This window comes from Psittacula echo (genome assembly GCF_963264785.1).
Source record: "Psittacula echo genome assembly, chromosome: 17".
NCBI lineage: Eukaryota > Metazoa > Chordata > Aves > Psittaciformes > Psittacidae > Psittacula > Psittacula echo.
In genome coordinates, this window is record NC_137753.1 from 6,256,593 (window position 1) to 6,281,291 (window position 24,699).

General features: G+C 40.3%; 1 protein-coding gene across 1 annotated transcript in view; it reads right to left on the bottom strand.

Moving 5' to 3' along the window:
* The window catches only part of PRDM2 (PR/SET domain 2), a gene marked incomplete at its 5' end in the record, with an annotated part of 53,029 nt that overhangs the window by 10,959 nt on the left and 17,371 nt on the right, over positions 1-24,699 (bottom strand). The window contains 3 exons of the mRNA XM_080630999.1: positions 5-923; positions 1,358-1,465; positions 22,350-22,476. Coding sequence (XP_080487125.1) covers positions 5-923; positions 1,358-1,465; positions 22,350-22,476 — 1,154 coding nt within the window. The remainder of the gene's footprint in view (positions 1-4; positions 924-1,357; positions 1,466-22,349; positions 22,477-24,699) is intronic.

Sequence of the window (24,699 nt, forward strand, 5' to 3'; positions counted from 1 at the left end):
TTCAGTAAAGAAACCTTTTCTTCTGACACCTTTGGGAATAAGATGACGCTCATGAACCCTACGCTGGTGCCTCCGCATGTTGGTGTGAGTTCCAAAAACCTTTTTGCAGTATTTGCACGGATGTAATTCTTTGGGCTCCTTATTTTCCTCAGCAAAAGCAGAGTTTGACATTTCTTGGGAAACCTTCTCAGAATCCAAGACAACAGAGTCTTGCACAAGCCTGGAAACATTCAGGTCATCTTTAAGACCATCATCCACAATTACTTGGTTATCAGCAACATTATCCAAGTGTTGTGAGGACGTTAGTGTTAAGAATGGTTTTCTTTTTGGCCCTGCCTCATGGCGTCGCTCATGTCTTCTCCTGTTAATTTGAGTACCAAAGGCTTTCCCACAGTATCGACACTTGAAAGCATGGTTAACAGTAGATATATGGATGTGCATGTGGCGTTCAAGTCCTTGCTTTGTTGTAAACTTCCTCTCACAATGCTGACAGGGAAACATGAATGTTTCTGGAACATCCCCATTTGACTCACCTTTTGCTTTTGGAATTTTCACAACCAGTTTTTTCTTTGGAGAGCTTTCTGGAGATTCTTCTGATGTACTCTTTTGCTCTTCCATGCAGTCTAACTTCTCTTCACATACCAAAGGCATTTCAGCATTTTCTTTGGGCATATTGGTATCCTCTATCTCCTCTTCATCCTCCTCCTCTTCATCATCCTCCTCATCTTCATCATCAAAATCATCTGATGTACAGTTTATTGCTTCTCCTTGTTTATCTTCAGTTACCATTTGTGGTTCACTGGTAGGACTGGGGATCATCAGCTTTGGAAGTACATCCTGATTTACCATTTCCTGAATTACAGCTGTTTGTTCCAGGGACAGTACAGCAGAAACAGAAGGTGCTTCATCTTCCTCTTTGTGACCTGACACACAGAGTAGGAAAAGAAAAGCATGAGACATTTTTACCAAACACTTCCAAGTACACTGCACCTTTCTTCTGCCTTTTCTTCTAACATAACATAAACAATATTTATATTATGACACTGATTTCCATTAAATAGCAATAAATACTGACTGTATAACTAAGCTCCAAAGACTCTTCCGTTCTAAGGAGTATGGATTTACGTCTAAGTTTTACAAAACATTTGGTTTTCCTGTTGTCAGTCCTGCATGCTTAATGACATACTTCTGATACCAAAGCTCCGTACGGATAAAAAGGTTTGGGCAAACAATATAAACACATTCACTTTGCTACACTAACAGAACATGCTAACATACTAAACAGGACAAAAAGCGTCCCCTATTCAAAAAGATAGTTAGAAGGATAAAAAATAAGATAAAATACTTAAGAACGCACCCTCTTTAGAGTCCCTCATATCTGCAGCAGTAGAATCCAAATCAGCCTTTTTCTGTTTTGTATCCACCGCCTTCTTTCCCTTTTTACCTTCCTGAGTCTTCTTCTTTCCTGAGGAGAAGAGATGACCAACATTCATTATTCCTGCTCAGCAATATTTGCTTTTCATATTTGAATGGCAGAATTAAACCCCCCAGCTTTGGAATATAACACTTCTGTAGAAACCCCATTTTCCTGAGGAATACAAATGATGGATCAGTAAAAAGGGCAGCATTCAGATAAAGAAACAACCTCCAGAGCCCAGAAGAAATTAGAAGACAACAGTGAATGTCTAAAACCCTAAGACTCTGAAATGCTTTACTCACTCTCAAAGCAAGAACAGACTATAACAAAAATGTGTTGTCTAGAGTTAACCAGCTCATACCATACAGTTACCTAATACCTCCATATGGCTACTGAATTACTGTATCCATAAAAGCATATGGAAAATGTGAAACGTCTTCATACAATGCTAACTGGAAGATCTGATGAAGTGAAACCCATGGAGGCTTCCCTGCTTGAATGAACATTCTTAATAATGACTTGAAGAGCTGTAATAAAAGCAATGAAGTAATAACATTATGAGAAAACTAAAAGCAGAGTGATCTTGACCAACAAGGCAAAGACAACAAAATCAAACCAGATGGAACTCAGTAACAGTACAATATTCATCAATATTCAGTATTGCATCATGTCCACCAACACAAACAGATTTTTTAATGTGTTCTGTTGGCAAAATTAAGAGGTAGGATCAGTTGCACAGGATGCTGAACACAAGGAAGATTAGGGGAGAATGGCATTATGGAAAGACTTAATCAGTGGCGCAAGACATACAGACACTGTAACTTCATTTACCAATGCACTACACCGTTACATCTGCTAATTTTCTCCATTAATCTTAAAAATTCAGTCCTGTAACATAGAAATTACAGGAAGAAATGCAGTAACAACTGAAACTTTAAGGTCTTCCAATTCATTCATTGCAAAGACCACATTCTCCATATAGAATGGTTATTTTACATACATCAGTGCGGTTGAGACATCCACCTCTTCTGAAACCTCTCACTTCTACACAGTACCTCTTAGGAGTGAGAACTGTTCAGAAGCAGCAAGTGAAATTCCTTCTTCTAACACAAATTCCTTCTCTAACACCGAAAATGCTACTTTAAAGCACTGACCCTTCCCTGTAATCAGAAGTGTGCATCACAGCACCAAACCCATTTCTTATTTAGAAGCACATTCTTCCAACCCACAATCCTGTCAACAAGTTCCTCCTCTTTTTTTTCCTTGAAAATATTTTTTCACATCTTGAGCCAAGACACTGAAATGCCTTTTAAAAAATGTTCCTCTATTCACTGAAAATGTTCAAGTATGTACCCCTCCAACAGAACAGATCAGAGACAGGTCAGCTTTAAAAGGAAATGCCTGGGTTTATTTGAACATTCTATTCTATCTAAGTAATTATCTGGATTTCCTCTCAAGGAGCTCAGATTTCACAGGCTCTCCCCACATTCTGGTGTGTTTCCGTTTCATGTATGTAATTACCCTTGTGTTAATTTCCTAATTCCAACTCAACAGCCTTTAGCCTGAGAAACTGGCAATAGTCACAGAATGGATTTATGTCACCTTTGCAAAATACACACACACCCTTCCTAAAGTGAACTAGCAATTATCTCATCATATCCTCAGATATTATAACAATCCCTGTGTCCAAACAGCCCATAATGAACCAATACTGGTTTATCTGATGATTCAACATTTGGTTGTATTTTATACTGAACACCTGCAAGCTGTAAGAATATGTAGCGTGGATTTTAGTGGTCTCACAGGCATAAGGAATTGAAGCGCATCTTTCCGTGAAAGGCTACTGAATGTCCAGCTTGAACAGAGCTTCTTGTTATCAGCACCACCAATGTTTGTAACTACAACCGCTAGTATGAAATATTTCAAACAAGCTTCCAGAAACATTTGTCCAAGTCAGCTGAAACTACTCTTGCAATGTACAGTAACACAATCAACCTACAGTTCCATTTCTAGGTAAAAGATCCAAATGTGTAACTTCAATATATCCTGAGGGAATCAAACATACCTCACAATAAACCTTAGGACCAACCTAACAAAATGCATTCAATTGCTAGAATCCTTTACGAGCTGCCGATTTTTCTGCAGACTGCTCAGCATTTCAAGACCAAAATCAGTATCTTAACTGACTTAAAATATGAAATTGAAGATTTCTCTCTCATCTCTACAAGTGAGAGTGGAAATAAGAAGGAAAAGATGGGTCCCCAGGCCCCTCTCATCTGTGCCAAACTCGGACACGGTTAGAGACAGTGCTCTCCCAGATGGTGCAGCGTATGACAGTATTGCAGATGAAGTCACAGAGCAATTCTGCATTTAATTCTAGAGCAGCACCAAATTTAAACATAATGACATGTTACCATTAAAGCCTTCAAATCCAGACCAAATTAATTCTTTCTTCTAACAGGACTAGAAATAAATTGTGCTCTTTAAAGTGTGAGGTCAAGAACATAAAAGCAACAACAAAAATCACTCATAGGTGCTAAAGCATGCACAGGTTTTCCAAAGCACTGTCCATTTATAGAATGTAACATTTACAGTACTTCAAATCCAATTATAATGTGGGAAATCACGAGAATAACAGGATTTGTCCGCAAAATTGAGTTACTCAAGTCACATTCTTCCTTACACTATGGAAGGAAGATCATTTGCAAGTTCTCCTACCACACTCCAAAAAACCAAAGATGCAACCTGCTCACAATGCAGCCTGCTCTCTCATATGGCTGTTGAGTGTATATGTATATGTTATGTATGTCTCTCATATTGCCAGTTGAGTGTCTGACAGTTATCAACTAGAGACAACCACCAATTTTCGATGTTTTCCTTGGACCAGCTTTAGTTTGCTCATTTACAGGTTGTAGCATTCTTGTAAAGGTTAAAAGAATCCACTGTACTCAAGCACGGCAATGACTGTCCCAGATGGGTCCACTTCGTGGTCCTGAATGTTCAAAAGCAGATGCCCAGGAAGAGAATTTAAGACCAGAATAATAGTAAAGTGGTAATTCATTGATATACTCTCCCAGCTTTCACAGATCAAGAGTTCAGGAAATTCTGAAGATGTTTAATAGCTTTTGCTAGACTTTCTTCCATGAATTCTCAACATCCATGTACACCTGAAACATCGGTATCATTTTCTTCCTGCAGATTTTCAACAAATAACACAACCTACTATTCTGATATAATGGGTATCACAGGGAATAGCCAAGAAGGTCTTAATTTTCCTACTGTTTCAGATGTCAAGCACTAACAGAAGCCTGCAGGAGAGGGAAATGCCTCAGAATACAGAACCTGGTGGAAGCCTGAGTATAAGTACACACGTGCACTTACCATCAGGTTCCTGAAGGGTCCTACATGGCTGCTACTGCCAGCTGGATCCTCCACTTGGTCTAAACAAGAAAGATACAGGAATGAAACACAAGGAAAGTGAAATGGAAACAATGACAAAAGAATAAATGAAGGGCAGAACTTCATATACGTGCACGTGCATTAAAAGAATTGCAAAAGAAGATGCAAAGGAAAATGAGTGAAAGAAACAGATGGAAAGCTACTTGTCTACAGTGACAAAGATCGAAAGAGGAATGCATCAATTTGGCTTGCAACTTCATTTTAAAATATGGTCCTTTTTCTCCCTTTCCTTTCACTTATGCTGCAGATAGGTCAGCACAAGCATTATCTGCCTTTAAACCGTCACAATATGTTTATAACATTTAGCCCAAACATTGCAACAGCCACAGGTGATCTCATGCTATTGCTGATGTCCACATAATCATTAAGTCCCACTACAGGAGTTCAGATGACAATAGAGTAAGAATTTAAGAGAGAGGAATAACCTTTATTTGACCATACTTTATTTTATTGATCAAACCAAGATACCTCAAAGCAACCTACAGTTAGCTGTCCTTGTATTTTTGCTCTTAACCAGAATACTAATGGAACTGTGAAACCAGAGTTATTTCTGGTGGGATGGGATAAGCATACTCAGATGACAGGAGGCAAGAAGTTAAACACAGTGTTTCTATACACTTGGAGCTGAATTCTATAATTAAATGCTGGTAAGCTGTACATTTAAAACTGTACATGCTATTATCTTTAACAACCATTAAGTGCAGCACCGAGAGACACTGGCCCAGGGTGCTCAGAGAAGCTGTGGCTGCTCCATCCCTGGCAGTGTTCAAGGCCAGGTTGAACGGGGCTTGGAGCAAGCTGCTCTAGTGGAAGGTGTCCCTGATCATGGCAAGGGGTTGGAAATGCACGCACTTTAAGGTCCCTTCCAACCCAAACCAGTCTGTGTAACGTGTAACTGTGTAATATTCACAGTTGCAATCATAAAGCAAGGACACTCACACCTGACCTCAAACAGTTTTGCATCACTTCCAAGAAATCTGACAGATATTGGCCTCCCCAAAAAGATTGTGTTTATAAGGGAAAAGAATCACTGGTGTAAGTTTCTGGTATTCCTTTGAAATCTGTAGCCTACAACTAACTGCAGCCCAGTAACGTATCTACCTCATACCCTACCTGTGCTGTCTCAAAGTACCACAGATACCTGCCCACATCTCAAGCCTCCTGGAAAACAGTGCAGAAGAGACCCCTTAAAATGCATTCTTAGGGCACAGGTGAGTGTGGCCACCTTGAAAAGGTATGGCCAAAAGGAAAAGGATAAATTTGCATGTTATAACTGGCAAACACGGATCTCCACATGGTTTCATGATGCAAATTACAGTGTAATGACATAAACTTGATAGTCAAATCCCTTTGGGACTGGTTCAGATTAGTGAGTTTGCATCAATCCCATTCTAGAATAGTATTTTGGCATTGAAGAGAATGAAATAAAGGATAAGCCTATATACAAACTAAAAAGTCCTGCAGCAGAAGACAACAGCATGACCATTTCCACATTATTCTGATTAATGAATTCTACAATACTGATGCAGCCTGATTTTTAATTTGAGAAACTGCTTGCTGTGCACCAGAATTCCTCTGTTTCTATACCCAGAATGCTGGTAGATGTCCTGCTTTTCAAGTACATTCCTTAAATCTTCAGGCATCTGTAAAAATCTGACTACTTGTTTGTTCTGGAAGACATGATAGAAAATATGAATGCCCTTTGCACACAAAAGAAGCCATATCCAAAATAACAGCATAAATAGCTTCACAAAATTAAACCCAAGTTGTGTTGGCTGCAGGAGCATGAAGAAACACAGAAACATGTTGCAGTCACTTCTTAGAATCTTGTCCAACTGGGAATGTCACAGCACATCAATGTTAAAGACCTTACGTATTTAATAAATGGAATTTATTAAACAGTAAATTAAGTAAGCACCAAAAAAATGTATTGAATTCAAGATGCCCATTATGAAGCTGTGAAGTCTGACACTATTCTTTTCACATGTTTTCCCCTGATGGCTTTTAAAGTGTCTTCATTTGGGGTTTTGATTTCTTTTTTCGTTCTCCCATTAGCCACAGTTCATCAGAGAGTGAAATCCTGTTTACAAAACCTCTCCTGTTATCTGCCAGCACCTGCTCAGGCAGCAAAACCAAATCATGAACTACTTGGCTGACTAAATAGCAACATACCTGTGTGTTAAGAGCTGCTTACAGACACTGGGAGGACTGAAGAACTCTTTCTAACATTTAGGAAAGCTGGTATGTATGACATGCCTGAGATATACATATATGTGTATATATATATATGAGGATTATTCATATTATCATGGGGATTACAGAAATTTGCTGAAAACACAACCTCAAACTCACAAAGTTATGCAAATATTTTATTTCAAGATCTAAGCCAACAGCCACACGTCGAAATAGACACAAGCTCATTGCATAGTTCCTCATCCACATTAGAAGAGTTCAGCACTGCAGACTTACACCTCTACCACATTACTGTGGCAAAGAATATTTGACTTTCAGCATTCACCATCTCACAATTAATCCATTTTTAAACTTCTGTCCAAAGTTTAAGGTGATTTAGGGTAGGTGAGTTTATTCACTACATTGTTCAAAGTGTCACACTGCAAGTTATTGGAGAGAGGGGAAATGAGCATAAAAGTAGCAGGGATAAGTCACAAAATAGCAGGGACAAGTCACAAAGCTAGCAAATATTAGGCTAGGGATTGAAAAGATTACACCCTTGAAAGAAAACACCTCAGCAATTCTAGTTTGTTAAAGTTACTTAGGTGTTGTAACATCAACCTCCAATATTGCTACATAATATTACTGTTAATACAACAATACACCAAAGTTCCTTCTAACTACTTGCATTTACATATTGCTTTGAAACTTGACTACAACAAGCTGAGCTGGAACACTCTGAAGTGTACTTCTCCACACACACACACCTGGGGGGGAAGAATGTCTTTTGAACTCAAAGCTTCCAACTTGAAACGAAACAGAACATAAAACCACTGCCCACCAAATGCTTTTGGGGAAAAACACTCTTGTACCGGCAAGATAAAGTACCAGAGAACCCACCAGGATGCTTCCCGAGACCCCAAGGCTCAGATACTCAAGTGATGCTGGTAGGTTTTTTTCCACAGGCTGAACCGGTACGAGTCAAGCCAGAAAAAAACTTTTATTTTTATGCCATTGTGAGTGTAGGAGATGCTGTACGAGTAACGTTTTCCAGTTTGGCTAGACATGTGTGTTGCATGCACACATGAAACCCTTTCCAACACCCTCCGACAGAATTCTTCCCTGGAGTTGGAAGGTACCCATCCCTCTGTTCAAAAGCAAGACCACGTATGACAACATTAACTGACTTTTCCATTTTCAAGGCTAAATCTTTCTAAAACTGAAATTAAAATGATGTAAAAAAGACACCAAAGCAGCACACTTTTATTCAGATTCCAGCAATTCTAAGGGTGAAATTCAAGCTACAGGAGGCACAGACCAATTTTTGAAACACCTGATTTAAGAGCATGTCAAATCTGAATGGCTACACACAGGATCATCAAGAGGCCTATTTCAACAATGCTGTCAAGGATGTATGAAAACCTGCAGAAAAAGGCAAAATTTCAATGTGGTTATTACCCTGGTTTCCTCAATCTATACAATAAAGAACTGATGGTGCATTTTCCTTGCAACACCATTACAAAAGTAGCAGATATAAGTAGTTCATGCAAGTATAATCTTGGGTACTGTTAAGCAAATGAAACACTAAAATGGACATGGGATGTTTCAGTGTCCAAAAACTACCACAATGTAACTTTAACTTCTGACTCCTGAGAATAATTTGAAGCTAGAGAAGGCAGTGAGGTCTGTGAAGAGAAACTGCATGCCCTGTTGTTTTAGATAATCTATTTTCCTCACTGTAATTTGAAACACAATGCCCAGTACTACTACCTCTGTTTGAAGACCATAAACAGCAGCAGCAGAGATAAAAGGCTGCTTGACAAGAATAAATGAAAATGCAGTGAGCAAAGGTTCTTCTGTAATTTTTTCCAGCATCTCCTCTTCCTTAAAAAGACACTTTCAAGCTTGCCCAGTAGAAGCAGAAAAAGAGGAACCAAATAAGCATGGAAGACAAACTTCACAGTAATTCTATTAATATCAAACTGCCTGTTGTATAAACATATTGCTACACATTAACCATCACCTCCCATACAAATAGTAGCATTTTAATCACTGCATTTTCCAACCACATTATGAAAGTTGCAGTAACATCTTGCCTTGAGAAGGTATTTCAGAACACCTGAAAACAGATGCACATACACCCAACTACGTATGTGTATTGAAATGGTTGTATCAAACATTAAACATCCATTTTGCAGAAAAGAAATGGAGTAATGCATTTACAGAGACTGTTAATATGACATTTGCATAACAGATGAATTTGTTGCCATGGAAAGCATAAGAAAACTCTGAGCTGGGCTATTTAAAACACCAATTTCTGCAAATGTTTGGCAAAGTCTCCACTTCAATGATAGCACTGAAGATCCTGTTACTGTGTCTCACCACAAACTTCTTGAATTATATAATAACCAATACAAGAAACATTAGCATGGCATCATAGGGTATGCTATGCCAATGTAAAGAAATGATGCAACAGTTTGCAAGAAGCAAAAGGGAATATATTGCCATGATGTGGAGTTCTTCATGAGCCCAGAAAAGCTCAGCTGAAGTTCTTCACAAAATGCAGATGTAAAAAATCATTTAGCCTGAAAAATCCTATGAAGGGAAATCTTAATATTAAATATGTGATACTACATTAGTCCTCAAAAATTAAAATAGGACTTCTCTTCAGTAGTCTTCCTACACTTCCTGGTTTTTAAGTTAATTATGTACCATCTTCCTCTGTAACAGAAAGAGGGTCAAAAAGCAGTTTATATTATCTGTTTGCAGTAGTATGCCATCCACATTGGCAGCATCTCGTGCAAATCATTAATATGATATGCCTTTTGACTAAGCTGAGTATAAATCATAGAAGTGTTAGGTTTATAGAAAAGAAGACTTACTCATCTGTCGTGGTTTAGACATCATCCATAATGACTTGAACAGTACAGAATGTCATCTAACAACTACCAAGTACAGCAAACAAACATCTACAGGGTTTAATTCTGTGCAGTTTTAACCCACACGAGAGCAGTGATGACACTATTAAATGTAAATAATTAAAAAAGGAGCTCTCACCTTCACAAGATTTAAAATGTTATTCCTGCCCCATGCCAATATTTCTAAAACTAAATTAGCAGAGCACACAAATATGCACTCAGACTTGCCCTAGAATTTCTCCATCACTCAACATAGTTGTGTATTTCTACCTCCTACCCTCCCCAATAACACAACCTCCCACCATTCACTACAAATTCCTAGTAAGTCACTTGATAGCCAACCACAGGCACCACTGACACAGCCAACCCTCACAGAAAATGTGATCAACAGCCTTCCCTCATTATATTCCATTATAGTTTGCTAAGCATTAAAACAAAAGCAGCAGTGAAAGAAATGACAGCTGGCATACAGATTTTCCAGAAATAACTGGTGTTCTCTATATTTAGCCAGTTTTTATGGACAATTCAGTTAAAAACAGAGCATCCAAAGTACATATTTAAACACAGAGAATTACTCAAAAGTTGAATCTATGCTTCAACAAACGCGAGCTTTTACGTGAATCCAGGAAAAGGTGCTTCTGCATTCACTATAGTTCTCCTTGATATGCTTTTCTACCCCTGACATGAAGCTAAACTCTGATAATTCAGAAATAACATGCACTTTGACAGCATCATCTACAAGATAATGCAAATGAAAGACCTCACACAAAAACTTGCACCACAAAGTTTAATAGGATCACTATTAGATCAGCCTGCCTTGATCTGTAATAAATAACATAAATATTTGCCATGGCTCTGTTTGGATCACTAAACATTTGAGAGGGTTAGATTAAAAATACCCAGGGGTTTTAGCTCAGTTATCTTTAGCAGTAACTACTTAGGACTTTAATTTTACTCTGCTGTTTGACACACTGGATATATTAAAAAACAGTGGTGGCCACACCAGTAATGACATTTGGAAAGAGAAAATACTTATAAAAAAGAAAGAAAAATGAAAGGACTGCTGAGTCCACATGTAGACCCCAAAGCTGATGCCCTTCAGACACTGCTGCTAAAGGTGGCCTTCTGCTATGAAGAGCAGTTTCACCCCACCACACCAAACAGAACTCTTGAAAGGTGAAAAGCTGCAATTGCTTGGAAGACCAAAAGCACAGCTTATCCAAACGTTTGTCCAGACATGGGCTGTGGCTTTACTTGGAGAATGCAGCTGTATGAGGGCTACAATTCCCAGGAAACAGAACTGCCTTTGTATCAAACCAGAGCACAGGGATTACTACAACAGGAGTCTCTAACACTGAGGAAACAAGAGCAAAGCCTCTCACAGATGCAGGATCCAGACAGTGCTGCTACTGCCAGATTATATCTCTATGTATAAAATTAAACCCCTCAGAACTGCTACAAGGTCACATTCAACATTTTCTATTTAAATGCTCTCACATTTGTCCTGTTGTTTATATTGTTATTTTTCCTGAATGAATCCTTTTGTTCACCAGACATACAACATGTCATCTGTCAGAAATCTTCCTCCAACAATACAGTAAAATGTTCTCAGTGAAATTACCTTCTTCTGTTCTACAATTTATTTCATTCCCTCCTTGACATTCATTCCCTGTTTTCTTTCCTTTAGCCTAATTCTCTTATTTTAATTCAGTACAACTTGCAGACATTATCTCTACTTTGGGGACTCAAAAGGGAAAAACACAGTACACAGTTTTTGTTGAGGTAAATCTTTTTTTACTGTTATCAGCAGCAATCCAAGAGATTTGTAATAGAATCCTATCTTGTATTTCAAGAAGGGAAAATTACTTTGGAAACCATATTCAGCGGTTCTCCCCACAGCACACACCTCCTTACTGCCCTCCTTTCACCAGCACACCCCAAAGTGACGAGGTATCAGCTTTGGCATGCAATGCAAGCCTGCCTTAAACAGCATTTCTTCTTCTGTAGTTTTAAAGGCTATTATTTACTGCAAGCACAGCATTATTAACTTCCCCGAGCGTTTTGCTCAAACACTAAGAACAGAGACTTTTGTAAAAACAGCGTATGTCAAATGACACACACTCACATTTGTACAAGGAAAACACCACGATTACCAACTTCAGCAGAGATGACAATAACAGAATTATCAACTACACCCTATAGTAAATACGTAGTGCACTTCCATCAGTCCCCATTAAAAATCTTAGAGCATTTAATGACCTGGGTTTCCAATCTAAGACGGAACATCTTTAACTGTTAACAAGCAGCTGCTGTCATAACATTTGCAGCATGAAAATTTTGCTTCTCCGCATCTGTTAAATTTGGAAAAAACCTCATGTCCCTCCAACTTCCCAACCTCAGAGTGACAATCCAAGGTCATAAGGCAGAATATCACTGCAGGTTCTTTCTAATATATACAAGTAGATAAAAGAAGAGGGTAAATATGAACAATTGTTATTTTAAGGCACAATACAGACCCCAAATCATTTTTACCTGCTGAGAAACTGAGATGTGCTTAGCTTTCTCTGTGAAACCAAGCTCTTCATTCACTTCAGCTGCAGCTCACTGGTAATTCCTTTGAGAAATGCTTTTTAGTCTTCTCTGATAGTAGAAGATACTGAATTATACTTCCAAAGGAACTCAAACCGTAATGCTCCAGTTGCCCAACCAGTGCATGTCTCAAGACGCACAAAAGCATACCACAGAACAACAGCAACTGTTGGTGCTTAAGTTAACAGAGCCAACAACAGAAGTCACCAAATTTTTTGTTTTCCCCAAACCAGATGACAGCAATTTGGTACCTGCTTCATTTCTGAAGCCAAGCAAGGTCTATAGGCTCATTACAAGGAACAGCAACTTCCTCCATTTTTCAAACAACGTGAAAAGATCCCACAGTCAGAGCACAAACGTATGTGTCTTCTGCTCAGTTAACCGCTACATTCAAGATTAACCTGTTCAGATCAAATTTAAGCTGGAGAAGTTTTTGGCACACATCTTTGCACAGCATAAAACGTCAACAAGAAAGAAAACTTCACTGAAAAGTAACCTGTATCTTTTCATTTGCAGGCAAGGAACTGGAGAAAACCCACAGCTCTGGTCTACGAATGTGGAGAGCCAAGAGACTGGAGGCTGACACTGAACAGTTAAGGGTTTGGTAGCTGTGAGTGAAGTTGCAGCACAAAATCCAGATGGCTTTTGTATCCCCTGAGACAAGGGTACATAAGATGGGAACCACTGGACTCTGCTGTTCACCTGCAGCTTGAAACAGAACACTGTTGGCAAGTCAACTTTTTTACTCAATTCACTGAAATGGAGCATGACCTACTCAGCAAAAGCCCCAGACAGCTCTAATTTGGCAGCAATGCCACACAAGCTTCCTTTCAAGAGTACAATTCTATGGCAAAGGTGTATATTTTAACATTCTGACACAAACTTAGTGCTAAACAGAGGTAAGCTATCGCTGCAGTTGAGCAGTTTTACCCCAGAGCTTACTGTCTAGACACTTAGCTCCTAATTTTACTGGCAGCAGCATAGGAAGCCTGCATGGGACTCAGCTCTGAGCAGTGGCAATGCGTAAGAAAGTCTACCAAAATCTGTATAAACTGAGTAACTTTCAGAATCATTCAGCCTTTCCCATTCAACAATCAAATTATTTCAACTGCCAAATAAAACAAGATTCATATCTGACTAGACTCAAGTGAGGCATCTGGCTTTCAATGCAAGTTAGGATAGACCTGTAGCTGATACCCATTTCCATGGCATTCGGCAGTAATAATAATCCAGATGATAGATTTTCAGCTATTATAATGCTCTCACTAGTGTCAATCATCACATTAATAATACTGCTTCTTTGAAGTTGAAAGCATTAATCACAGTATATCAAATGCTCTTGCAGAACTCTGACAGAAACTGTGACAACAGCATTAACTCTTAACAGCAACTCTAGTAATCTCCTAAATGCTCCTCAGAGTTTCATCTTAAACAACTTCCAGGCACTGGCGATCCAAATAAATATTGTGCTTGCTTAGTCACAGGGAAAAAGTGTTTAAAAGGTGAGTAAATATTTGCCAGTGAATATCTGATGGTCAGACATTATCTGATTTCTTAGCTACAGATGCTGAAATATCAGCGAGTCTTATTTCACTAACCCAAGTAAAAACTTCAACTGCTGTAACATTTCCTTGAGGAACTTGACACAGCCAGTGAAGGCCAGTGAGAGTTCTTCAGAACAAAGTCATTCTTGTCAGCCTGTGTAAGGCTCTTGGCAGGAATAACAAAATAAATATGAAGGTTTGACATGTTAAAAAAAAATACACATACTCCAGTCTGACAACTGCTTTTTCTTTTTGTTGATTTGGAAAATTAACTAAAGAGCTAATACGTGGATTATAAAGTTACTTTGATATTTTGCAGTTTCATAATCCAGTGACATGAGAATCTCCAGAGAGACTTCACAATCACAAATTACCTTGCAGAGATCTCACAATTAAACAGCTCTCAGCCACACACACACAGATGAAGCCTGTGTCTCTCCTCAGAAATAACCAGCTATCAAGACTTTGCATGCACACACGTGAGGTTAAACATGCTTGTTTAGCACTGCACAGTGAATTACACAGGGCATCTGTAGGTAGGCCCTCAGTGTAAGATGATCCCCGTAAACAATTCGAGTGAAATAAATGGTTGATGCAAAATTAGGGTAAATTGTAATAAAAACAAGCACTGAAGTTTAGTGCCATGAATGCTACAGAATCAATGTCAGTAATATTTTTCAAATGGGTTTGAAAAGATGAAGCCTAAAAAGAAAGCAACTAGAGAAAGGCAGTAAAAACAACTGAGAGGTAAGGAAGATTCTCATTACAAGTAGAGCTTAAAGTCTTCACTAAATTAAGACACAATCCAAGCTAAACAGAATGAGAATACACTTAAAAGTCAATGACTGACTTTACCTTGCATCCACCATAAAAGCCAGAGTCTCCAAATATAGAACAAAAAAAGTAAGTAGGAGATTGCATAGGAGAGTAAGGAAACCATAGAATTTCTGGTAAACCCCTCAACTTAACATGAGGTAATGCAAAGGAATTCAAGAAAGGATTATTCATGTGAATAGAAATCATCCAGACTTATAGGAGAAAGCAAACCCAAATGCTTTAATACAGGTCACGCAGTCAGGGACTCATGGAGCTTGCTCTCCTGTACAGGATTAAGCAACCGGACAATTCTAAATCACAAAATAGGACAGACTGGAATAGAAACGAAAAGCATTTGCTTCACTCTGGAAAGCAGTGGCCATTCTCCTGTTCTGCAGGGGTTCATCCCCTCCCTGGTTTGGAACATAACCTCCAAACACGTTAACCTCGAAGCTCTTTCCTAAAACAGCAATCACCAGGTTTCCTGTGCAAAAGCAGCTGAACAGTTCAGTGACTCTAAGAAACTTTTGAAAAATTCTACTATAATGCAATATTCTTGCAAGGAAAGCTGCTTTTCAACAGAAACTCTGTAACTTTCAACTTATTTTTAGGAAAATTAAAAAAGTATTTTCCTAAGAAGGAAGAGAATCACTCCAAAACACACTGTCTTTACTAAAATAAAGAGTCAGCAGTGGAATACTCATCTGCTGTTCTTTCAGGTCACTCATGGTTTCAGACATAACCCTGCTCAATAGAAAAAAATTGATTAATACTGGAAAGCTGCCTAGTGCCTTACTGCACTTCCCACTGCAGGTTATGTAACTGGAGACAGCATGTGCTTGAGATGTATTTTATTTTTTCAGCTTGGAAAAAATCATATAAGAGTGTCTGAAAGAAACAAAAGCATAAAGAAAACCATGAAAACCCAAGACAAATATTTTCGTTACATTAGATAAATATATATACTGCTCTAACCAGAAATACCTCAGTAGGTAGAAATATGCCAACTTGTTACAATCATGAAGGCCATATTGTTATTTTAAGCTAAGGACACAGAAAGAGATATAAAGTAACAGGAACAGCAGGGAAGGTGCTCCTAGTACTTAATTAACAAAGATCTGATATCAGCACTGAGTCCTTACACTGCATTCCCAACCACCTTCGAGCCCTTTGCTGAATTCTTCTTATGGAAGTTCTGCTTTGTTGGTGGCATCACAGGTCAGAGGCTCCCACTGCCAACACGAGGATGTTTGACCCCACTGTTCCTACAAATACATACCATGATGCTCTGCTAAGTCCCACACTGCTAAGGCTCTGATAGCACCTGGGGATCCATCCCCAGCTGCACATGTGGAAACTTCTAAAGGGAGTGTGTACACAATAGTACATCTGAGGCTTCTGAAGAAGAAACAAAGCACACAGCCTCCCCTACCCCTGTAATTACAGCATGTAAGTAAACACGTTTCCCAATGTTCACATAAATACAACACAACCTGACTAAAGCCAAAACACTGATGGTTTTTAGTAACTCGGGAAATATCCGAATGTGCTAAGGCTTCATGTCTAAAAATTTACACCTAGAAATATGGAGTTTAAGGGGTCAATACATGCAATTTAGTGTAGATTCATCATTTACTTATTTTAATAAAATTACTTATTTTTTCCCTCTGAAATTAAGGCTTATCTTCTATTCTTAAGCCTGTAGGCAGAAGCAGGGCTGAAATGAATCACTGCGCTCTGCTGTTTGGGAAAGCTCAGAACAGCAACTCTTCTAGGAACTGGTGGCATTGCTACAGAAGTGAGATGGGAAGTTAAAGTAACACAAGCCTCCCGTTCAAAAGGCCCCACTTACAACAGATAAAAGAGAATTTCCACCGGTTAAGATGACCTCAAATATATTAAGACAGTCACCAGACAGAAGCTGCCATGACAGACAGAGTTGACCTTCTCCTTCCCCACTCCCGCCTTTGCCTTTTCTCTATTAGCTAGGAAATTTCAAAGCCTTGAGTTCCTATCTATGGTTTCCAGTAAATCTATTGGAAACAAAGCTTAGATAAGAATATCACTTCATGTTATCCTTGCTACAAGTGTACAACTTAACGAACTTTAGCACCCTTCTATAAGCTACATTCTCATTAATAAGAAAATCATTTTTCTCAGAAGCTCTTTGGTGTTTGGAAATAAACTTCTAAACCTACTCCAAGTACAAGCCTGTCTAATAAATTCATGTAACTTAAAGAACAGACATCATCTGGCCATGAGTTCCATTTGCGATGACATCCACATGGCAATCCAAGGCCTACGTTTCATAAACAGGATGCCTATTTATGTGACTCTCAAGTACAGCTCATTATTTGGAACTCAGAATGCCTATTCACCAAAAAACCCGTAAGGATTCGTACCACCACAGAATTTAACCTCCTTATTTCATCTTTCAATTTCCCCTTTCTGCAGCAGCAATTGAAGGCTCTTTCAGCAACAGTCACGCTTACAGACAAAAGAAAATCCAGTGTAACTTTTGTTATGACAGCATTTATTTTATTTAGCAAATGGCTGTGAAGCCAAAACCTGAAGTTGCACTTTGCATTCAGACTGGTATAAACCAAGGCATAATAATTATTTATAGCAGGTGAGAACTGATTCATAATTCACCCACCTTGACCTCACACTATCTGTGGGACAGTATTACCAAGAGTTAGCCCATAGTTCAAGCTTTCCCTGAAATCTGATAAGAACTATGGGAAACAGCAACATTATGATAGCAGTAGAGCCACTGAAGGTAATAAAGTTTAAAAAGATTTAGCAGCAATGGCTTCAGACTTTAAAACTGCACTACAATAAATAATCACCAGAGGCTGTCCAAGATATAGGTGAACCCAATTCAGGTGTTCTGCCCTCACAACAGCAGAAGACTCTATTTTAAGAGGTGGTTTTTTTAAAAGGTGTTCTGGTTTCATGACAGACTCCTACTCAATTCACCTTATGCAGCATGTGCTTTTGGTAAAATGAAATTAAAGACTTTTTCCCCCTGCTCTTGACAGCATGACTTTGTACAGAGAAGATATGAAAGGCACATGCAGTATTGATTCCAGGCAATAGTACAGATTATGCCACTGGGGTTTGTTGCCTACATGAAGTGCAAAGTGAAGCACAACTAAGACACAACTACAGCTGCACAGCACTGCACGGAACCCGTACAATAAATAAGCACAGGAAAAGTAAAAAAATCACCCTCTTCTCCCCCCAAAAAAGTTTGGTGTTTTGTTTTGTTTTTCCTAAAAGGTATTACTCACAAGCATGTAGCAGAGCAAACCTTTATCCTGAGCAACAACAGTATCTTTCTTCATGATCAGGGGACTGGAGCACCTCCCGTATGGAGACAGGCTGAGAAAGTTGGGGCTGTTCAGCCTGGAGAAGAGAAGCTGCGTGGAGATCTCATAGCAGTCTTCCAGTATTTGAAGGGGGCCTACAAGGATGCTGGGGAGGGACTATTCATCAGGGACTGTAGCGATAGAACAAGGGATAATGGGTTCAGACTTAAACAGGGGAAGTTTAGATTGGATATAAGGAAGAAATTCCTTACTGAGAGGGTGGTGAGGGTTGCCCAGGGAGGTTGTGAATGCTCCATCCTTGGCGGTGTTCAAGGCCAGGTTGGATGAGGCCTTGGGTGGCATGGTTTAGTGCGGGGTGTCCCTGCCCATGACAGGGGGGTTGGAACTGGATGATCTTCAGGTCCTTTCCAACCCTAACTATTCTATGATTCTATGATTCCTTGGAGAACACTTTCAATCTGCCACTCAATCCATAACAGAAACTGCCTAGATTGTTTTAGCATTGCTTTATTGCACTTCAGAGCCTACACAGCACCTTAAAGTAGATTACAGCCTGATCAAACCACTGGACTGGGTTGGCTCTGCTAAAAATCTTTGATGCCACCCAAGTTCATGAAGTTCCTGTTGAATTCTTCCCCCCCCCCCCCCCATATCCTTTTATCCTACCACATTTCTTTCTAATTCTCAAATGCACTCATCAGCTTAGCAACAACATGCAATGTTTCAATGCATAAAAATAAATAAGAACTGCCTCTTTTCCTCAAGGTCTCCTAAGCTGCTGCGCATGGCAGAAGGAAGATGCAAAGGATTCATTCCAGCTCTGAAAACCTACAACCAAGACAGGCAGTAACTACCAAAATTAACACCTGGGAGATGTAAAGGAATTTGAATGCACACTACAGGAAGAAAAATACAGAAGAAACTGAACTGCTGAAGCTGCGCAAGCAAAGAGCACGGGCGTTTTGAGAAACACATCTGAAGCCTAACCAAGATCCCACCTTCTTGGTGAGAACACACCTTGCTGGGCAAACATGTCAGAGAAGACCGGCGCACAGAGGAGAATGCCTATGCCATCCTAAACATGCTCTAAAGGAGATTATGAACCTTGTGTCAGTAATCACTTGTAAACAGAGGTCAAATCAAGGGCAAAGAAAACAGTTCAATCTGTACTTTGTATCTAGACTTGGTCAGCTGCTGATCCTGAAATGCCATCTCAACTTCACAAGTTTAATAAAGCCTACCTCTTATGGTAAGACAGTCTGAACTGACACCACGTGAGGATTTAGTCAGAAATAAAGAGTATTCCTACTGAAATGTGAAAATTGCTCACAGTACTGAACGCCTCAATCGATCAGGCAAAGCACATCACATTCTTAATACCTGTGAAAAAAATCACCTTTTCTGATATAACCAGAGTTCATTAAATAAACAGTCTTTGACAAATGATAGATATCTTAACTGTCCAAGGACAAGGCCTAAGATGCGTTAAAAATTCAAAAGGATATTTGTTTTACTGAACACAGCATAATTATGAGCTATTTAATAATTATATGCTTTAAATAACTAAATTCTAATACACTTCTCAAATAATGTCTAGTCATTTCTTAGGTATTAAGCTGTCAGTTTACTTTTCTGGAAAATGTGTTCCTAAAGGACACACTCATTCACAGTTGCTTAAACTTGGCAGTTCCGACTTAGTTCTATTTTCTCCCCAGTGTGTAAGACGGCAACCTGCAACACAGGCCAAAGAAAAGTTTATAAGAAACATGGGACTGATCTGATTAGGTAGCCAATAAATTCAACTTTCAGAGCCCTCTGGAGAAGCTGCTCTCCAGCAAGTTGTTTTAGTTGGTATTTAATCTAAACTATTACCTCTTATCCTCATTTTTCACATGCATAAAGTTAAGCCACATCTTTCTCCTGCCACCCCCGTTTATTATAGCTACATTAGTTTTTCTTAATCACTTTTTAACCCTGCTCATCACAATTTCCTTTATTTTCCCATAAAGCCCAGGGCTAAGAAACTGCCATATCCAAGAAATACAGCTGAATCTGCAAAAGAAGGAGTATCAGTAGAAACCATTTTGGAATCCTAACTGCAGCTACTGCCATTGAATCAGCACAAAAATACCATGTTTCTTACAAGAAAATTGCTGTGAATGGCAAATATTAGCAGATGTTACGACAAATACTAAAATAACAGAGTAAATATAGAAGAGTAAAAATAATTTCGATGAAACCTACTGAAACTAGAACTGTATCATTTCAAAATATGCATGTATTAGAAAAGAATAAAGCACATGCTATAAATTGCCTTATCTTTTACAGCAGAGATATGGACTCTGTAATCACAACAGTTCAACTAAATATTAAGAATTTGGTCTTTCTGCTTCATGATACAAGAGTATAATCCTACAGATGAATTATTCTTGGTTATTCTCAAACACTTCATCTTTATTGTGTTTGGGGTGGATTTCGATTTGTATTTTATTTATGTATTTGTGAGCCTTAGTAAGGAGCTTATGTTTATAAAATGGGGGAAAAGGCCAATTCTGACAGTCTGAAATCTGTATGTTCCATAACAGTTAAAACTTTAAACCTATAAAATAACACACAACCAAAATACCTGAACCACCAAATTACTTCACTGGTATTTTGATCTGTAACTTCATGAATGCAAATAAAATTTCTATGTCATGAAAAAATTAACTTAGCAATTACTCTGTCTGGCTTTTCTGATTTGCAATATAATCAAATTCTTTCAAGTTGTTTTTCTAGCCTTTCAGGTAAATCACGGGCACACAGATTCTATTTGCTAAGAGAATGCACATTTAGGAAAAGCACAATACAGCCTGTAATTTACCAAGCCATTTCTTCTATATGTACTAAATATGCTTCTCATTACAGGCAGAAAACAAAACTCGGGGCTTGCATTTCAGTTTGTTCTCACTTAATCTACAAATTACTGTTGAAAAGAACTATACTGCACCATTTCTTTCCCCCAAACTCCTCCCCAATCTCTAAAATAGAAAAACTTATATAATTAACTGTTTTCCTAAATATCCAAGCTCATTCCCAATGTGAGTTCCATACTCAATGGCACTACAAGGAAGATCAGGCCCAAAATTTTAAGCTTAAAATACCCACGATGATGCCACTTAAAGTATTATCTCCTTTCTTTGCTACACTTGTAAACTTCAGAGAATTCCAACACACACATTCACCTGCAAGAGGAATCAATTTCCTCCTGCTACGACTGTAAATACCTCCTTTTGCTATTTACTCTCTCCAAGTGGTAGCTTCTACTGCGATTCTGGCCTAAAACGGTAGTCAAAATGTCAGTTATATAAGGCCATGCGTGGAAGTACAAGCACTCTAAAATATACTGCTACTGAATTAGTCATGGAAAAAATAATGGAGCTCTGGTCTGACATACACATTTACGTAAAGACTAATATGTGTGTATCCCCCCCCCAAGAATCCTTTTCTCATCCTTCCTCCCCTCCCAAAGCCAGCTAGAAGCAGTCGGCCACACTGCCTGCAGGATTCCAGCCCCCACGAGACCGCCGCTACCCCAAAAGAAGAAGAAATTAAAAGCCACAGAGCACAACAAAGCCTCAAGTTTTCCATCCGCACCGAGCGAAGTGCACAAATCCCCCCGCGCGCAGGAGCAGCCCCGTTCCGCGGCTCCCCTTGTTCCCATAGCCTGCGACAGGCTTTAGCAGCGGCGGCCGCACCCACACACAAAGTTTATAGTTTTGGGAGGCTGACACGGCCTCGCGTGCTGTTGCGCAAAGGCCGTTCCCGCACTCCCGCAGCCAGCCCCGCTCCTCCCTGCCCTCCCCTCCCGCGCTGCACGGAGACATTTTTCCTCCGCGGCCGCCCCGCCGCCAACTTTCCCAGCGGCGACGCAGACATCACAACTTCCACGTTCCGCCCCGCGGCCCTCCCTCCGGCCCAGGAGGAGGCGGCGGAGGGGGAAGGTCACGGCGGCCCCCACTGCCCACCCGGGAAAAGTTTGCAGGTCTCCCCCGCCCCGCCTCACGGCCGGGCGACGCGGGAGGGCGGCGGGGCCCGGCGGCGCGGCCGCGCAGGGCTTTACCTTTCTTGGCTTTCGGTGAGTGCCGCCGGCTGCGGGCGCTGGCTCGTTCTTCCTCAATAGCAGCGGCTATCTCCGGGTCGTCCTCCCCATTGTACCACACCAACAGCTCCTCGCCGGGCGCGATTGGCTGCCGGAAGAGAAGAAAGAGGCGAGGCGCCAATCAGACGGCGGCTTGTTGGCGGCGGCGGGCCGCGGGGCGGGGAGCGGCGCGGCGGCGCCGTCGGCAGTGGTGGTGGTGCCCCGCGGAGCCCGCGGCGGCCCGCGTGCGGAGGAGGCAAGAGGGGGGGACCTGCCGACTGCGCCCCCTGGCGGCTGGAGGACGCGCAGCGTGAGCAGCGCCGAGCACCCTCCCTGCTCCGGGCAGCACAACAGCACAGAGCCATTAAATAGCCTGGAAACCGTAATGTGGGGTTGTCTCAAATATAACAACGTAAGAAGGACATTGAGCTGTTGGAGCAAGTCCAGAGGAGGCCACAGGGATGATCAGGGGCTGGAGCACCTCCTGTACAAAGACAGCCTGAGAACACTTGGGCTCTTTAGCTTGGAGAAGAGAAGCTGTGTGGAAACCTCAGAGCAGCTTCCAGTGTCTGAAGGGGGCTACAAGGATGCTGCAGAGGGACTCCTCATCAGGGACTGGAGCGATAGGACAAGGGGTGATGGGTTCAAAGTGAAACAGGGGAAGTTCAGGTTGGAGATAAGGCAGAAGCTCTTCCCTGTGAGGGTGCTGAGGCGCTGGCACAGGGTGCCCAGAGAAGCTGTGGCTGCCCCATCCCTGGCAGTGTTCAAGGCCAGGTTGGACACAGGGGCTTGGAGCAAGCTGCTCTAGTGGAAGGTGTCCCTGCCCGTGGCAGGGGTTGGAGCTGGAAGAGCTTTAAGGTCACTTCCAACACAAGCCTTTCTATGACTCTGTGATTAAACACAGCAGTGCACCACTGGTGTGTGCCACTACTGCTCTGCACACAGTCGTTCTGTCCAAGGAGGTGCCAGCAAGATTCAGGCTTAACACACCACCTTACACAAAGCATTAAACAGGGAGTTTAAGTTCAGTCATCCACTAATGTTGGGGTTTGGAACAAAATCTAAAGGCACAGGAACATGCTGTTGCAGTGAGTTAAAGGGAATAGAGAGGGAAGTAGATCATTACTACATGTTTAACATATCCACTTACAATAATGAACGAGTTGTTGGTTTGGTTTTTTAAATCTTCACCATTCTCTCTCCATTTCCTGAAACATTCTATCCAAAACCAAGAAAAATCACCTAAAATGCCTTTGTTTACCTGACCTACAATCCCCTTCTTCCAAGGGCTTGGCAAACATCAGGCTCACAGAGATGAGACACTATTTTTAGAGTGATTTCATTCAAGTAAAGGGTATCATTGACTTCTTATTTCAAGTCTGAAGCCAAAGGGAAGTTTTGTATCAAGAACAATTGTAATACTTGTCTCTTCTAAAGCACTTATTTTTGGTAGGTCTCACAGCACCTGATAAAGGTGATAGTTATCTTTACAGCCCCAGATACCAGAACAACAAGAGATGCAAGATCCCTATAACTGTTTAAGTTATAATATAAGCACAGCCTACAGTTTGGCTTCTGTAATACTTCTGGAGGCCTGATATGGTAAATAGTGGTAAATCCATTTGCATGGTCCCATTTCTACAGCTGTTTAGCAGCAAGGAATGAAGAAGATTTGTCTGATGCAAACAACTTATCATCTAAACGAAACCTTGAAGAAAAGAGCTGTCAGATGCAAACATGGGATGATAAGGAGCACATAATCTGTTAGCTGCATGGCTGGAGCTAACATTCAATGTGGTGAATTTAGTTCTGGTGTAACTACTTTAGCATCTAAATTAAGGCCTCTAACATTGTGCTTCTGAAATGAGATGGAGCAGCAGCTTCAAAACCAAGCAATTAAAACACTAGCAATAGAGCTAAAAAAGGACTACACTGACCAAGTGCCACTTCTACTGGTACTACAATGCTAGAGGAACACATATCTCTTAATGATGACACCTTCTAACAACAACCCCAACACCCAACCTCCTCCAAACTATTACCTACAGATTGTCTGGGTAGCATGTCAGGTTAGCATAGCCTAGTTAGAAAAGGTAAGGATTCTGAAAAAGCTCATCACATTAATATCTCCCCCACACTTTTTTGTGCTTTAATGCAACATTTAGCATTTCTTAATGCGAGTATTTTCTGTTCAAAAGGTTTTAAGTAATTTAAAAAACTGCTATTTTCAAGAGAAATATCACAGAATGGTTTGGGTTGGAAAAGACCTGCCACAGGCAGGGACGCCTTCCACTAGAGCAGCTTGCTCCAAGCCCCTGTGTCCAACCTGGCC